Here is an 18,296-nt window from a genome sequence, read left to right on the forward strand (position 1 = left end):
AGTTCTATTCTGAAGAGAATGATCGGCGAACCATGATCCTAGAGTAATTAGGGATGTCTTAGGGAATATTTATCAAAATATCCTTCTGTATAGGGGAATATGGCGTATTGTCGCTATTTTTTGGCGGGCTTACTTTTGCACTTAGAAGATTGAAATTGTGTACAAATATTCAGTCCACCTAGTAGCATTTATCAGATTTTTTTCAGATCTCTGCGTTAAAACTGGGGGGCCCGGAGGGGCAAAAAGTTGGAAAAAGGAATATTTCTACCAAAAATCCCTTTCTTCGGAATTTTCCCGCCTTAGATACATGATGGAGACATGTGAATGGTACAGCCTGAAAGGCAGTTCTATTCTGAAGAGAATGATTGGCGGATTATAGTCCTAGGGTAAATAGAGATGTCTCAGCAAATTTTTTACCTGAGATCAGGGTCTTTTGCGGTAACTTGGGGCATTGTGGGGATTCTTGATAAAATTTCTCCCGCCCTTAGTATTCAAGATAGAAACTTGAAATTTGGCACACACATTCAGTCTACCAAGTACTATTTATCAGATTTTTTGAGATCTCTACGTTCACACAGGACCGCTCCAGAGGCGCCCAAAGTGTGAAAAAAAATTCCCTCAGAAATTTTCCCTTTGACATCAATTTCCCTCTTCTGGTATATGATATGGGCATGCAAGTGGTACCATTTGATAGCCCCTCCCAATACCCCGTTTCCCCGTTGCCACCCCGTGTGTAATTTATCTGTACAATGCATTAAGATGTTTCCTTTGGGCGTGTTTCCTTTGTGCGAAACTGAACACGATCTTCCTTAGTAAAATTCAGTTTGTTCGGTTGTATATTTTATTTTAAAGATGGCAACTTTCATTAAATGTGTTGAATCTACATTTTTTGGGGTATCAGTTGATTTTGAGTTTAACGTCCCGTTCAGTACCGAGGCTATGTGAGACGTGGACCTACTGATTAACGTGGAATCCGAACCACATGAGCTCCCGCCGGAAATCGAACCCGGGTCTCCCACGCTAAAGGCGCGTACGCCAACCGCTTGGGGTATCAGAAAACAATTCACCTAGAGTCGTTATATTGATCTCATCTTTGAGAAATTTATGTAGGAATGACTGTAGATAAAGTGTTTCTGGGGTGGCCTAATGAATTCCATAAAATCGATTGAATTTAAAAAGCTTCCGGTTCGAGAAGACGAGTTAGTAGGGCTTCGACTTTGAGAGAACTTACTTAGGTGTTTAGGGTGGGTTACTCATCTTGATGAAATGAAATAAATCTATGTTTTTGGGATTCGTTCAAGTTGTAAAGATTGTTATTTCATTTTATATAGGAAGAAAAAGAACTTTTTAAAACGTCTAAGAACTTTTATTATTCCTTCAAATATTGTTTACTGTCACTGATCCATCCGGGGTGTTCATCTGCTGCCTTTCCATTCTCTTGCCGTAGCCATGTTTCCAGCGGCTGAAAGTAGAGTCGAAGAGCAGTTGCATTCATTTGTCCTCCTCCTGTGATCACCTTCATTGCTTCTGGCCATGGTTTCGATGATCCCAGTTGCATCATTTTACTGTTGTTAAGTAATTAAAAAGAAAAGTATACAAACATTGTATATTAAAGTTCAATTATGCAGGAAGTGTGCTAATTTAATTTCCGAAATCCTCATTGAAAAGGAAATTTCCCCTATACAGTGTAAAGTAAGTGTCTATCTGCAATTTCCTGGTCATCATCAGGGCTGACCTTCGTCAAGATCAACCTTATACTGTAAGTATGACCGGTTTGTGATTGCTGTATTTCAAACGAAATGCACTGAATTGTCAGATACTTATGATCGTACCAGACTATTATTAACCCCTTAATAATCTAAAGCTGACTCCCTAAAGAGTGGAGGCCTACCGTCATATGCAGTGGCGGCACCAGAACGTGACGAGGCAAACTCACCTATTCTGTGGAGAACACAACCCCAAGTAACCGAATCTCATGGTATGACCACAGCTCAGCAGAGCCTAACCCAAACCAGAAACCCCCCAAAATTCGCAGGGTTCGTATCCTGGCCCTACCCATCTGCTTGTCATTCAAAAGCGCCAAGAGGCACCGCGTGATGCCCAACCAACCCTCTGCCGGACGCAAGGGTACGCCTTTCTCGCCCATTTGGAAGGTATCCCAAAGGCTTTCCTCGCCCGGTAGGGACAACAGGATATAAGGCCGTGCCTGTCTTATTTTATGAAAGAAGTACACAGTACATTACCAGCACCAATGGGTGATGTAGCCCATCTACACCAGGGAGATATTCCTATTTCGGAAGCATCAATCGCTCTCCCTCAGTGGGGGCAGCTACAATAGCATGTCTCACTGCTCACTATGACACCGTGGTTCCACACACACACACTCCTGCACCCACTGGACCGTGTCATTAACCCATTTAGAAAGCTTATAGCATCTTCTGATTCCTTGCCTCCTCCAGCAGTAGATCCCATCACTATGTCCACCTATGTCTATCGCTTGTCGACACGGACACAATGAGGAAGAGCCGAGCACAGAAGACTATGTTTTAATTCTCTCAAGCCACACACTAATGTTAAAAGATGGAGCGTTTGATATGGTGGCCAGCGCTTATATCTTGAGCGCCTCCCCCCTTCTTAACACGGACTCTAATTATAGGCGGGATATCATCTACACATTAGCATCTGCTGTTTCCTTCAAAGTAATCTATTAGGCAACTCTACCATTGTTAAAGACATTCCTGGAACTTTGTTGTGTAGAACGCTGTGCAGTATGTTTGTCACGGTGCACTGGGTATTTGAAATATCACCTGTGTTTTCTAAGAGAATTATTAATTTTGGAAGCGGACAAAACTCATATTGTGCTTAGTCAGAGAAATAATGTAAACTTAGCTAATTTTCGAAATGGATTTTTGATACAGGAAATTGTTCCAGATGTTGTTGAAGATGTTCCAGATTCCTCTCTAATTAGTTTCTACCAAGACTGCAACATACACACTTGTTATTTCCGCCATTCCTTCTTGAAGTCTGACTGAACGTGATCTTCAAAGTGCCGAGCGCATATTGAACGTCTCAGGGTGTACATGGCCGTGTAATCTACTGCAATATGGCGCGTACATTTTGGAAATTAAATTATCACACTTCGTATATTGGAGACATATTAGGTATAGCATAACATGTAATTGTTCTAATTAATGCTAGGATTAGAATGTATCATTTCAGAAGATTATGAATACAATAAACTATAAATCTACAATATATTATCAACCTTCACCAATCTGTTTCAACCTAATACAGTGACACGTATGTTCAAATATTTCCTTGCTAGACTACAACTTTTATGGTTTCGAGTGCTGACCAGCATCTTGAGGCAATGGGAGAGCTAGAGAACCAATAGTTATAAACCAGAAATCAAGGTAATGAAAGCCCATTTGCCAACCATGCATTATCCAGCCAAATGATGTTTAGCTGCTCATAGCTCTCTATGTCTATAAAGCCAGGGTTCGCAAGGAATCCGCCGGTTTTGATTATTTTGAGGTTTGTAAAGCACACACTGTCAATGGTACCCTGGGACCACAGTATTTACCAAGTAGGACGCTGAGTATTTCTTTCTTAGAAAAGCGGGGTTAAGAACATTTGATGCTAATAATGCAATGGGACTTTAAAATTTATTGTGTTTAATATTAGGACCATATGGTGGCGATGTTGCAAAGGAGCCACAGAATTGATGCTCTTCCATCTTTTCTGTTATTTTGTGTTTGTCGAGCTCACACATAGTGATAATTGAAGCGCTTAGAGGATAAAGATGTTATATAACATAAGCGCTTAGAGGATAAAGATGTTATATAACATATTAAATATGACGTGAAAATTGACTTTCACAACTATGTCTGTTAACATACCCCTTCATCGTTTCTAAATTCTGCACTCAGACAAGGACTCACTAAATGATGTGTTACCTAGCATGACTAACATGTAACATGTGCATAACCCGACAGAATGCAACGTTTCAAAAAATGTATCTTAACACCTTCGTCCTCAAAGCGCTTCAATGGGATCGCACAATTTACGTGTTGAGAATTTTATAGAGCACACGGTAACAAGGTTATTAAGGTTCCTCACAAGACAAGATGTGACGAAAAGGAGAGATAATTTTAGTTACTAAATACTACACGACACATAACTCTTTCAAATAGATACAAATACATTTTACAGGACGAGATATAACTTTTGCGTCATCTTTTCAAGACGAAATAGCCTCGAATCTTGTCTCTTAGGCATCTCCAATTATGATATGAGGCCATGGAATTTATAGTGTTGACTTTTGTGTTTTCTAGAGCATATAATGTCAATAGTAGCACAAAGACATAGAATTTACATATTGAGTGTTTTGTGTTTTCTAGAGCATATAATGTCAATAGTGGCAAAGGCATAGAATTTACGTATTGAGTGTTTTGTGTTTTCTAGAGCATATAATGTCAATAGTGGCACAAAGGCATAGCATTTACATATTGAGTGTTTTGTGTTTTCTAGAGCATATAATGTCAATAGTGGCATGAAGGCATAGAATTTACATATTGAGTGTTTTGTGTTTTCTAGACCATGTAATGTCAATAGTGGCATGAAAGCATAGAATTTACGTATTAAGTGTTTTGTGTTTTCTAGAGCATATGTCAATAGTGGCATGAAGGCATATAATGTACGTATTGAGTATTTCGTTTTCTAGAGAATATAATGTCAATAGTGGCATGAAAGCTTAGAATTTACGTATTGAATATTTTGTGTTTTCTAGAGCATATAATATCAATAGTGGCACAAAGGCATAGAATTTACGTATTGAGTGTTTTGTGTTTTCTAGAGCATATAATGTCAATAGTGGCATGAAGGCATAGAATTTACGTATTGAGTATTTCGTTTTCTAGAGCATATAATGTCAACAGTGGCATGAAGGCATAGAATTTACGCATTGAATATTTTGTGTTTTCTAGAGCATATAATGTCAATAGTGGCATGAAGGCATAGAATTTACGTATTGAGTGTTTTGTGTTTTCTAGGGAATATAATGTCAACATTGGCATGAAGGCATAGAATTTACGTATTGAATATTTTGTGTTTTCTAGAGCATATAATGTCAATAGTGGCATGAAGGCATAGAATTTACGTATTGAATATTTTATGTTTTCTAGAGCATATAATGTCTATAGTGACATAAAGGTATAGAATTTACGTATTGAGTAAAGTTGCCCATCATGCGAGACGACACGAAAAAATAATGCTTTTCAGTCTCGTCTCGTAAATTTTGTAGGAGGTTTGTTTCGATTCCCCCCCCCCCAAAAAAGTCTTTCTCGTCTCTTCTCCATGTAATTTTCCCAACTTGTTTTGTAATGTACGAAGTTTGTGCTCCGTTTCTTTCTTAGTTTCATCTAAAAGTTACCAGAAAAGCGTGAAACTCTCCTTATATCAGAGATTCTTGTTCCTTCCGTCAGTAGCAAATTTGAAATAAAGGTCCTTATTCCAATATACCAAAGAAAAGCATGACTCTCCTTATATCAGAGATTCTTGTTCCTTCCGCCAGTAGCAAAGTTTGAAATGAAGGTGATGCTTGCAATATACCAAAGAAAAACGTGAAACTCTCCTCATATCAGCGATTCTTGTTCCTTCCGCCAGTAGCAAAGTTTGAAATGAAGGTGATGCTTGCAATATACCAAAGAAAAACGTGAAATTCTCCTCATATCAGCGATTCTTGTTCCTTTCGCCAGTAGCAAAGTTTGAAATGAAGGTGATGCTTGCAATATACCAAAGAAAAACGTGAAACTCTCCTCATATCAGCGATTCTTGTTCCTTCCGCCAGTAGCAAAGTTTGAAATGAAGGTGATGCTTGCAATATACCAAAGAAAAACGTGAAATTCTCCTCATATCAGCGATTCTTGTTCCTTCCGTCAGTAGCAAAGTTTGAAATGAAGGTGATGCTTGCAATATACCAAAGAAAAACGTGAAACTCTCCTCATATCAGCGATTCTTGTTCCTTCCGTCAGTAGCAAAGTTTGAAATGAAGGTGATGCTTGCCATATACCAAAGAAAAACGTCAAACTCTCCTTATATCGGAGATTCTTGTTCCTCCCGTCCGAAGGAAAGTTTGAAATAAAGGTGCTTATTCCAATATACCAAAGAAAATATACCGAAGCAAAGTCTGAAATGAATGTGCTGCTTGCAATATACCAATGAAAAACATGAGATTGTCTTTATATCAGATATTATTGTTCCTTTCGTCCAAAGCAGTGATACCAACCTGGAACATTATAAAATCGCATATTGAGAATCAAAAAGTGCCATTTTCCACTGAATTTCCCACGTTATACTAATTACAAATTTGATATAATATAAAAATGAAGCTTTTGTACGTTACTCGCTTTTCACAATATATGAACAATTATCCGTATTGATGATAAATTTCGATCTTCTGTCTTGATAAAGAAGTTCATGAATAAATGATTTCCTTAATCGGAAACAAATGTATTTTGTTGTGAGAAATGTAGTGTCTATATCAAGACTTGCACCATCAGCTTCTACTGAGAATATAGATACTAGAAAAAACTTTGTTCCCCACATATTTTGTGTGCGTGTCTTGTCTTGAAAGTTAATTGTTACTCTTTCGATATTTTACTCTCTCTCCGTTCATTATAGTTTTCTTTTTCATTTCTTAAATATTCGAGCACCAAATTGTGTTCCTAGGTGCTTGATTTCCGAGTACAGCACAACTTGTTTCAATGGTTAACTCGCTTCATAAATCACTCCCCCACTAGCATGCAGTGATGCCAACCCGTGGAAAAAATCCCATGTTATGGGATTTTTTGACAATGATTTCTCGAAATGGGATAAAGGGTATTTTCGCAAAAATTGATAGGATTTATGGAACTTTTCATATATTTATTCTACTGACGCAAAAAAAAAAAAAAAAAAAAAAAATTGTGTATGGGCGAGGAGTAGATAAATCAGTCTTCAATAAACTTAAAATTAATGCTAATTGTCAAATTTTGTTACTATAAAATGCACATTAGTGTTAAAATGATTTGTGCAGTGACTTGTGAATCTAAAAAAATAAGTACCAAGGATCTGGTATTAAAGAAAAAGGAAAAAACAGAATTAACGGAAGAAAGTAAAACGAGAAACGTCCACCTTCCAAATCGTTCCATACAAAATGACTGAAGAATGAAGATTATCTAAGTTTTATTATGTTCAGTAGATGATTATGGCACAAAAACACGATGGAAATACTAAACTCAACAAAATGTACTTATTTTCATCAGCATTTTCAATTGTCTCTTTCAGTTAAGGAAAATATTTGGTCATAAAGTGTTTGATAAACGTAAACAATCGGAATTTTTGAATAATTCACTCATACCTAGGTATATTGAAGAAAATGACTGATACGAGTTCTAGCTTTCTAAGTTTAGAAAATTTTGTTATTAGTATAGTATGAGGAATTCAAGAGCAAACTCGGAATTTCTGCCTCTCAAGATGGGATTTTATAACGTTCCACATTGACCTTACTGTTAGCACGAACTTCTTGGCAGCAAAGAAAAGACATCATGCGAAGACTTTGAATTTGATTATCAACCGTAATTTCGTGTTTCTTGATGACTCATTATGTGTACTTTCCGCTCGTAGAGAATTTTGTTGACATGGGTTTTACATATGTCGCATAATTATATGAAAAATGCCGTATATGTTGCCCTTTATAAAAATACATTAAAAAATCACATGAAATGGAATTTTCCCCACAGGTTGGCATCACTGGTCCTAAACAAATCCTGAAATGAATCTACTAGAACTTTGGCTTAGAAAAACCGATGTATTGACCGTACATTAGCTAACTAAAAGACGTTTGTTCTTCATACCTTATCTTCAAGGGCGCCGATCCTGGGGGGCCGGGCCCCCCAAAAGCTCATGTGGGCCCCTTATTGTACTCATAAATATACAATATTTGGCATAATTTGAGTGCAATTTATCATAATATCTTCATATATATACCTTCTGCATCTGAAGCCCCCCAAATTTACAGAGAAATCGACGCCCTTGCTTATCTTGGTCTTTAACGTCAAGGAGTTCATGCAGTATTTGGACGAGTACTTAGATTTTTATTCTTTTTTTTATTTTAATTTTTTTAGAGCACACGATGCTACTGATTTTGTCATGATAAAGTGCAAGTTACCAATGCATTTTCTAAATAGATGCAATAGAAAAAAAAAACAGTAAGAAACAATCATACTTAAATGCTAATTGAATACTACTGAACTCAAAGTTTTAAGCTTACCGTAGCAATGCTCCAACATTCTTGTGTTTGTAGAGGTCACATTTAAATAGTTCCTTTTTATCTTCACGTTTAGGATCAAACTCCTTTGCCTTTAGACAGAGAGACTGATGGAATTGAAACTGGATTATTGTACTTACAAAGTACCTACAAGTATATATATAAAAAACATTAAAATAGTTGATTCTCTCAGGGGCGGATCCAGGACCGACTTCTGGGGGGGGGGGCGATGGGTTGTCATAATGCTACTTTTAAGGGCTCCAAACTCTGGGATGGAATTTATTTATATATATAAAACAAGAAAGTTTTCTCTTCTGGGGGGCGATCGCCCCGATCGCCCCCCCCCCTTGATCCGCCCCTGGATTCTCTAGGTAATGGTCACTGAGCTTCTCGATCTAAGACCAACCCATATCCTCAAAATCGGTCCACTTCTTGAGTTGACTTCCAAAACGGCTTTTATAGACTACATGCGTTTTTTTTTCTTTGTACCTTTTAAATTAGAAGAGTAATTTTCAACTCTTCCATATCTGACGTTGGACAACACCTTAATGCTAAAAGCAGCTACAGAAACAGATAAAGCAAAGGGGGTTCAAGAGGGAGACAGGCGGAAAATGGAAAAAAGGTACTGCCAGAATGTGATTAATATATCTGTAAAACCATCTACTCTGTTATTGATAATTTTGTTTATCTGTCATTATTAGCTTTGCAACGCCACGCTCCTAGGGTTGCTCCTTATGTCTGTTTATCTGGTTTACTGAAAACTGAATAAGCAGATCATGACGTCACAGTAACCTAGTTGGAAATAGCTTAATTACAATGTAAATGAGCCCATATATGGCGAAAGATAATGCTCTGCAACAGCTATTGCTGTCTCTAGGGTTCGTTTTCTGCCTACTACACTGGCGTGGATAGAAAAAAAAAATCAGAATTTTCTCGCTGATTGTTATGAAACAAGTCTTGGATTACTTGAGGGAAACGAAAAGAAGAATTGTCTTAAGAAAATCTTTGTTCTACGTCCGAGATTTATACTGGGTAGGCTAGAGGAGATGTTGACCATAAGAATGAAGAAAATGATGGAATGAGATGAAGAAAGTTGTAGGAAACGGGAGTTCCCCCGAAAAACTCACGCATACGGTGTTTGTCCACCAGAAAGTCCACTTAGCACGAGTTGGCATCGAACTAGGAATCCCACGCACCAGAGGTGAACGTTCTATCACTTTCTTTAAAAAAAACTTCCTGACTCTTTTTTTCTCCTTCTACCACTGTTCAGAACTACTAAACGCGACAGGGCCACAACCACAGAAACGTCGAGGACAGTTAGTGTTAGGCTAGTCGAGAGAGCGTTACCCCCCAGAGCGAACGCGGCCTAGGTGGCTATACGGTAATTTTAGTTTCACCAGAGTTGTAAATCATACTATGAGCCAGTCAGGGTTTCCAGGTCTTTTCTTTTCACTTCCCGCGCCAGAAGTGTAGAATGAGAATGAACTGCTTCAGTTGGTTTCTTGTGAGAATAATCTGTGTATTAATTTGTATAAAATCCATATTAATCTGTGTATCTGTATAAAAAGGATGTGTATGTATGTTAGGAATGGTATAGAGACGAGATGAAACTCAATACACTCTCGGTCTCGTCTCGAGTCGAAAAACATCGTATTAGTCTCGGTCTCGTTTCCATCAATATATGGAGCTCCTTCGTGACTAAGCGGTAAGCAAGAGTACGTGTCTTTGGCGTGGTAGACCTGGATTCGATTCTAGGCAGGAGGTTATGTGGTTAGGGTAGGGTGATAAAATCATCAACTAGAAAAAACGGGACAACTTTTAATTTTGGATAGGTTGCTCCCCTAAATATATATTTTGGCTCTCCCTTCTCTATTTATTTCTCTCTCTCTCTCTCTCTCTCTCTCTCTCTCTCTCTCTCTCTGTATCTCTCACAAAAAAGGCAAATTTACTCTTTTTCGTTTTAAAACCTATTGAAAAGGTTGTGGAATTAATTAAATAACAAGTAACTATCAGCAACTAACAAAAAAAAAAAAAAAATTGAAAACATTATCTCTTCCAAGCGACAGAAAAGTTTCAAAATATCCATGTTGCCCACCAACCTACGGTTGAGGTGAACAAGAAGACTGAAAATATATGAAACACTCATCAATATGTCAACAACAAAATCTGTCACTGGCAGAATTTATAACGAACTACTCTCAACTTCCAACTCCCTTTATTTTCTTTTTCTTACTTTTAAACATTATTTCACTTAGAAGTAGTTTTCTTTTTACTTTCAGTTTTATTGTTCTATACTTTGTTCCCCTTTCGTAAATGACAGTATATTACATCTTAGTTAAATCACGGAAAAACTGTACTGTTCTGATGACAGCGCCTCAGTCTTCCACCCCCCAAAACAGAGAGTAAAAACAGTTTGTTTTTCATAAGACTTTCAGCCCGTTGCACTGTCGTCTGCGCAGTGGGAGTCTTGAGGGGGAGGCCTAGGAGGGAAAACAGTGCAACCACCACATCCAATATCGCAAACGTCGTAATGACGTTGCTCAGTAATTAGACATATTCCAATATAATTACATAGCTTAGAAAATAATAATATAAATTAGGAAATTTTAGATTGGAAAGTTTTTTGTACCCAGTGTACGTAAATACGGGACATTTTGGCGTCCCGGGAAAATTTTTCGGGACACCGGGAATGATAGTGAACGGATGGTCACCCTAGGTTAGGGTCCCACGTTGAGCTGTAGTTCACGTCTGATGTAGCCTCGCTGATATAGTCGAAAGAGACGGAGCAAGAGGCATTTTTTTTTCTAAGATATCCTCTGTATCGAAAACAAATATTAGACCCCAATCAATAAATTCCAACATTTACACTACTTTATACTTTACTAGCTATGCACGTGCCTTTGGAGAATGGGGTTCCGGATTCGAATCCTGTGGGAGATCATTGAAGAGTTTCAGCGCATAAAGGTTGTTTAGATTCCACCTTAAACTGTAGGTTCACATCTTGTATAGCTTCGGTGCTGAAAGGACCGCTAAATTCCAAGCCACCAAGTATAAAATTTACATCATGATATTTTTAACCAATTCTCTGGTTTAATCTTTAAATTTTTTTCTTCTCATGATTTAGGCTAATTCTGAAATTCCTACTCTCTACCAATTTTAGCACCTTATTTTCAGTTTCAGAACAAAGTTGATAAAACACGAGCAGTTGCAGTTAAAATAAATAAATAAAATAAAATTACATATCTTTCCCAGGAATATTTCTAAGCTGCATGGAAAGAAATGTCTGGAAACTGAAACATTATGTGTTTGTTTTACAAAACTAAATTTCGAAATAATTTGGCAACGTAGTTTTTCGGTCATTTCAAAGACTGGAAAGAGAATAAGATGTATTGAATCCCAATTTAAAATTATGGTCTTTGCTGTTTAAAACATTTTTGATATACCTAAGTACCAAACTATTAGAGGTGGCATTTTCCGCCTTTCTCTTGTGCACACATCTATGGATTAGACCATCTAAGGGCAATTGTTCCATCATCTAACATATCCACCCCATAAAATGCCGCATAGGCGACCCTGGCCCTTTCGGGCTGTTGCGCCTTAAGGTTTGGTATATATTAGGTATATTGGAAGTTGGCACAACTGTAACAAAGTATTTATTATTATTATTATTATTATTATTATTATTATTATTATTATTATTATTATTATTATTATTATTATTATTATTATTATTATTTTATTATTCATAGTGAACATACAATTTAGCTCGATGTAGCTCTACTTAACGTATTAAATGAAATCATAAAATAAGAATATTCTTCCTTCTTCATTCTGAGAATTCTGTTCCATTCCCTCCTAGTCTGGAACAAATATCGCAGCCACTTCTCTCCACATTTTTATTTTTAAGTCACGATTCATGTAGTTCGGATCTCTTAAGTTATATAGGCATGGCCTATTTTGTATTTCGATTATAAACGCCTCTGTGTTAAACACACTAACCATGATTGGAGATGTACACAGGACACATTTTCAAACACAACTGAAAATTTCTCTTTGTGATTACACTTGTGATTATCTGTTTGGGGGTGGAGTTCGAGCTTCGGAGATAGGGGCTCAAATTCAAGTTATTTCGTTGTTTCATCTTTTGCCTAAAGCCAAATATTTTGCTTATAGATTACCATAGCACCAGCTAACTGTCAATCAAGTGTATCACGAGAAATCACCGTGTTACATAGATTTTTCTGTGATTAGCCATTTTTCGGAATTTCCTTCTATTTTTGAGAATTTTCTTTTGTTATACACACACATACTTTATAATAGCAGAGTTCCATCCTCTGCACAAAGCGTCTTCCAAGCAGCTTTTTCTTGCTACAATCCCCTTGCCTGGCAACACGTCTTTCCTTTCTGTCCTTCCTTTTGAAATCTTTTAAACAGCAGGCGGTCTATTGTTCCGACCTGCACCAAATACGCTCGAGCCGGCGTTTTTTCAGCGATTTTATTGCTTTCGCGTTCATGTTTAGCCGCTCAGATTTAAATACATGGTCAGCGTATTTCAAGCATACGCAGGAGCAATAAATGCGCTTTGCGATCGCTTCAAATAGCCGGGGTGTTAAATTCCAAAGGCTCTCTCACTGAGAATCGAACCCGGGACCATGTACCCCAAAGGCGCATGCACTAGGGACTAGACCAGCAGAAAGGACCACTACTGAGCTACCGCAGCCCCGAATGACTTAAGACTAACAGAAGAAGGCAAGAATATCATAGCTTTAAAGTAAAACAGACACTTGCTTTAGTGGAAATAATATTATAAATTCGTGTCGAAACAATGTGGAAATTAGTCATTTCCGACTGGATATTCCGTGAGGTCACAATTTTCTGCTCGTATTCTTTTCGCGGAAAGAGCAAAGAGACGATAGTAAACCAAACGTTTATAGCGTTCCGTAACAGGCGAACAAGGCGTAATCGGTTGTTTTGTAGATACTCTAATCGGAATTCATGAGCAATAGTACCTGCCAACACTTGCTTCATTCCGTTTCACCTACCTCCTTCCCTCCCTTCTGTACTGACGACCCTGTTTTCTTTGTCATGGCTCTGATAATGAAAGCCAATTTCTACGTTCATCCATTGACCAGTTGGAAAGTAACTAGCGTAAATGAAAACCCACCACTCTTAACGGACACAGGCGCTGAACTCAAAGTAACCTAAGATAATGACAACAATTCTAAGTACTCCATGGAAGTTGATTGATTTCCAGTTTCGTCAAAATAAATGAAAATTTGCAAAAAAAAATCAAAGTTTACAATTCTGATGGGGATCAGAGCCAAGAAATATCCAATCCGAGTTGTGCCATCAGCAAAAGAACCATTACCCTTCTTTGTAGTATTCAAAAATTCCTCAGTATCCTGGAACATTTCAATCAACTCATATTGTGAATGATATGCACAGGCTAATTCATGAAGCAATCTTCAATGTTGGAAATCTTCTAAAACAATTTTCGGCCCTTCCTGTGTCACTAGCTGATAAGAGCTTTTTTTTTTTTTTTTTGGCGTTGGAGTCCTTAAAAATAGGTCCATACAGGCCGGTAGCCAGCCCAAAAATTTAGGGGGGGCCCGGCTAAAGTTAGAGGGGCCCGATCCAACAACATTATAGTTCATCACCATATTATAGTTCATTTGCAAGCCTACCGTGAACATTTAGGAGGGGGCCAGCAAAAATTTAGGGGGGGGGGGCGGCCCCCCTAGACCCCCTGGATACGGGCCTGGGTCCATACACTTTCATACAAAATCAATGTCTCCAGGTTCTTCCAACTGAATCAAGTTCAGCCGTTATGATTACTAAATGAACTTAATATGCAAGAAACGAAATTTACCCAAAAACTAATATCTTTCGAAATCTAGTGAGAAAACCGAATTAATTTGTGGTAAAACCTTTGATTCCTGAATAAAGCTAAAACTCTAAAACTTAGTGTATTAAAGCTTTAAAATTGACTAAACCGAGCGTTCAATGACTGACAAGTGCTGTCTAACATTTAAAGCTAACTCTGCTTAAATTCAAACAAGCTTCAAAATACTTTTGACTCACCCAATGTAAGGAATGTTGGCAGCAATATGGTATTTACTTCCAGCGTCAAAATCCTGTTCAGTTCGTTTTATAGGAGCCGCCACACCCTGATACTTTTCCCTGAAATACATTTTACACTTCTGTATTCAGAGTTGAAATTACATTCTATATGCAATATGCAATAGTTATAAGTAGCATTGTAGGGGAAGTTACTCATCTAAGGGAGAGCATGTACCACGGGACATGCCACCTTCAGATCTACTGAATTTCCTAGACATTTTTGCTTCCGTCCAGTTAAGTTATTTTTCTAAAAGTGATTTGCCCACCATAAGTAGGTAACTGTATCCAGCAACAAAACAAGTTAGCAAGAAGGCAATTTGTGTTCTTCGTATACAAATGAAGCTTTTCTTGTTGACATTTTTTTTTTGCCGTACATAAATGGAAGTAGCAAGCAAATTCTACAAGATAATTAAGATGTCTACAACTGTTTTTACCTTTTAGTTAATTTTAATTTATTATGCACTCCTTTCGTTAAATTGACTTTTGTTTAGAAATAGGGCGATCGTTGTACTAAGTGTAACGATAATATGTATAAATATGTAAATGTTGTTATGGACAATGGTCCGGTACCGAAGATATCATTTTCTTTTAATACCGGACCTGTACATTTACGTTGTTAGGTTTTGTGGCTAGACAGATTTCTAGGCAGTTAATATAAAATAAGCAAGAACGCTATTGTGAATGGATGTATGTTCAATTTAAAATGAAGAAATATTGTAATATATATAGATAGGGTGTAACGAAAAGGTACGACAAAGTAGTTATTGACGAACTTCTACACCCGAAAGGAAGAATGTTAACGGTACTTTACGTAATAATTATGTTCTAACATGGTCCTTTAATGGGCTGTGTGTGCTGACATGGAAAGGTCATGTGCTCTTTTTTCGAGTCTGTATGCGTGTCTGTAGAGACTTTATACTGGCTATTTTTAAAAATAATAATGGAAATTTGAATTGGTTTGATTTGAATTAAATCTGTTGATATGATGATACGTCATTCTGTATCACGTACTTTCGCAGTAGTGATTAAATTAATAATCCGTATTAGTGATTAAATTAATAATCCGTAGTAGTGATTAAATTAATAATAATAATATTGAATATATTACACGAGCAATATGTGAGAGAATAAAAAAAGATATTCTCCTAATAAATTAGTCGGAACAAATAAGATATTCGAACAATATGTGAGAGAATAAAAGATATTATACAAATGGATTTGACTAATAGAAACTTACATTGAGAAATATATAATTTGGAAAAATGAAATATTTGAGTCCCACCATTATGCCTGTTTTTATTTTTATATTCTCCTAATAAATTAGTCGGAGCAAATAACATGTTCGAAAAATATGTGAGAGAATAAAAAAAAAGATAATTTCCTAATATATATTTAACGGTTCGCTTCTTATTAATTTAACCTCTCGTAATAAATTACTCGGAGCAACTTATTTTATGGATCGATTTCTATGAAATCTCATAAAGTGGTAGGAAACCATTTTATTAGAAGGTGAGAACGCTTATAATGTGATACGTACTGGGATCGAACCCGGGACCCTTGACACCAGAGGTGTATACTGTATTGTACTGAGAATAAACCCGGGACCCTTAGCACCAGAGATGAACGCTGTATTGTACTGAAAATGAATCCGGGACCCTTAGCACCAGAGATGAACGCTGTATTGTATTGAGAATGAGCGTGGGACCCTTAGCACCAGAGGTGAACGTTGTATTGTAGTGGGATTGAACCCGGGACCCCCAAGCACCAGAGGTGAACGTTGTATTGTACTGAGAATTATTGCAATTCTCACATGTAAATTGGCGAGAAAAAAAACATGGGAAATACGAAGTGTGTGTGTGTGTGTGTGTGTGTATGATTTGAATGGTTTATTTATTTATTTATTTTGTTAATATTCATCGTTTTATTGATTTGTTTATTCCTTATAGTTAACTCCGTGTTTACAATCAAGTTTGAAATACGGAGTGACTGAATTGTTCTTCCGTCTTTGAGAGAAGGCGAGCTTAGAATGAACACAATTTTATTTTTGTAAATGCCATTACTTCCGGGTCACTGCCTTATACGCGTTTCCCTTTTGCTTACGTTAGAACTTTGAGTGCTAACACAGATATAGAATGTCAATGTACTTTCTACTTTTATTTCCGCTTGTACTGAAATAACCTTAGACGCTTTCTCCTTGCCGTTAGAACTCTGACTGGTGACATACTGAAATATTTTTCCATTAACTATGATTGTCACTGCGATACTTATCGGCAGTGATGAAGAAGACAGATAGAAATTTTATGTTTCTTCCCCCTTTAGAAGATGTTTTGGGACAAACACGTAAATGTATTTTTGTGGCAATATCTGATTTTGGCAGAATATCTAATATCTGATGAAAGTGATATATGTAAGCATTTTCCTTAATTAGATGAGAACCGTACATAGCTACAAGGCCCAAATGTCGATATCCTGTCTGAATGAGATTTCTCCAGTGGTTGACGAACTTGTAAATAAGAAATTTTTAGATTTCTTGCTGTAGCACTGAATAAACGATGTTAGCGGACATGATGACTTTATTTATAATTAATGAAATCGGGTTGAAAACCTGATGAAAACATGATGCTTGGGGGAGGGACATAATGAAATCCTTATATATATATATATATATATATATATATATATATATATATACTATTGAAATAAAGTTTGTTATTATTGTTTTTACACAGTGCCATAGTGTGTGTGTTGAAAAACTTTATTTGTGTGTTTATTGAACTTTTTTCGTCAGTGATTTTAACAGAACGAACTCTGATTTTTAAGGTGAGAACTTTTTAAATGCTAAACTGATATGTATTATTCACTTAATTATAATGAAAGTTTTTTTGAATAATTATTGGAAAACTACACGAGTTGCTTCTGAGAAACATTATCGGGGAATAAACCTACGACCATTTTGTAATCATGCAAGAGGGACAAGATTTCAAGTGTTTGCAATCTATTACTAAAGTTATTATTATTATTATTATTATTATTATTATTATTATTTCATTCTTTCGCTTCATTAGAAGGTCATTGTAAAAAATATCATGTTCGAACAATATGTGAGAGAGAATAAAAGATACTCTCCTAATAAATTGTTTGCTGTGCAAACTCTGAACAATCTAAGATGTTCGAACAATATGTGAGAGAATAAAAAGATATTCTCCTAATAAATTACTCGGAGCAACTTATTTTACGGATCGATTTCTATTTTTATTGGTTCGTTTGCTAAGCAAGCTCAGAACACTTGTAGTGTGAACCTAGAAATAATTTCGAAAATATTTTAAAATTTGCGAACATATTAAAAAATGAATATACGATCCCTTAAGAACCGCGATTATGATTTACCAAAGGGCTAAAGACGGACCATTTACTTGTAGAGTTTTATTTGCTTAATTATAGGATGCTTAATTACAATATGTTTGATTCATTTGTTACGATTTTTTAACTGTTATACCGATCACTTTAAAATCAGTTATACCTAATATATATATATATATGTACGTTGTACAGATGGGACTTGAACTGTTTAAGTAAGCTCATTTGCTAATAGATGGCATACTACTACGCTTTGGCAACACAGCTGATAATCTTTTAGGAAGGCAAATGTTTGAACTAAGACTAGTATTTGCAGAAAGAAATGTTTTAGTCTTGGGGAGGGGAGGGAGCGCTTTTCCCCAACATTATCGCGTTTTAATAGTAAATATTACTGAATGTTAGTTATTTGCGTGGGTGGTAGCCACATAACGCATACAATAGCTTTAATGTTAAGAAAGAGAGAGAAAAAGGACGGACCCCCTAAATACATTGGTTATTGAACACTGTCTTT

At 36.6% G+C, this 18,296-nt stretch overlaps 1 protein-coding gene across 1 annotated transcript in view; it reads right to left on the minus strand.

Moving 5' to 3' along the window:
• Nucleotides 1-1,365: 1,365 nt before the first annotated feature.
• LOC145679879 (angiotensin-converting enzyme-like) overlaps nucleotides 1,366-18,296 on the minus strand; it is a 63,784-nt gene continuing 46,853 nt past the window's right edge. Inside the window, exons 8-10 of the mRNA XM_081750388.1 lie at nucleotides 14,390-14,488; nucleotides 8,312-8,455; nucleotides 1,366-1,565 (exon numbers count right to left, since the gene is read on the minus strand). Of these exons, the coding sequence (XP_081606514.1) occupies nucleotides 1,370-1,565; nucleotides 8,312-8,455; nucleotides 14,390-14,488 (439 nt within the window). The 3' untranslated portion in view covers nucleotides 1,366-1,369. The remainder of the gene's footprint in view (nucleotides 1,566-8,311; nucleotides 8,456-14,389; nucleotides 14,489-18,296) is intronic.

The sequence above is a fragment of the Thermobia domestica genome, chromosome 2 (genome assembly GCF_964235325.1).
Source record: "Thermobia domestica chromosome 2, izTheDome1.hap1.1, whole genome shotgun sequence".
Lineage (NCBI taxonomy): Eukaryota > Metazoa > Arthropoda > Insecta > Zygentoma > Lepismatidae > Thermobia > Thermobia domestica.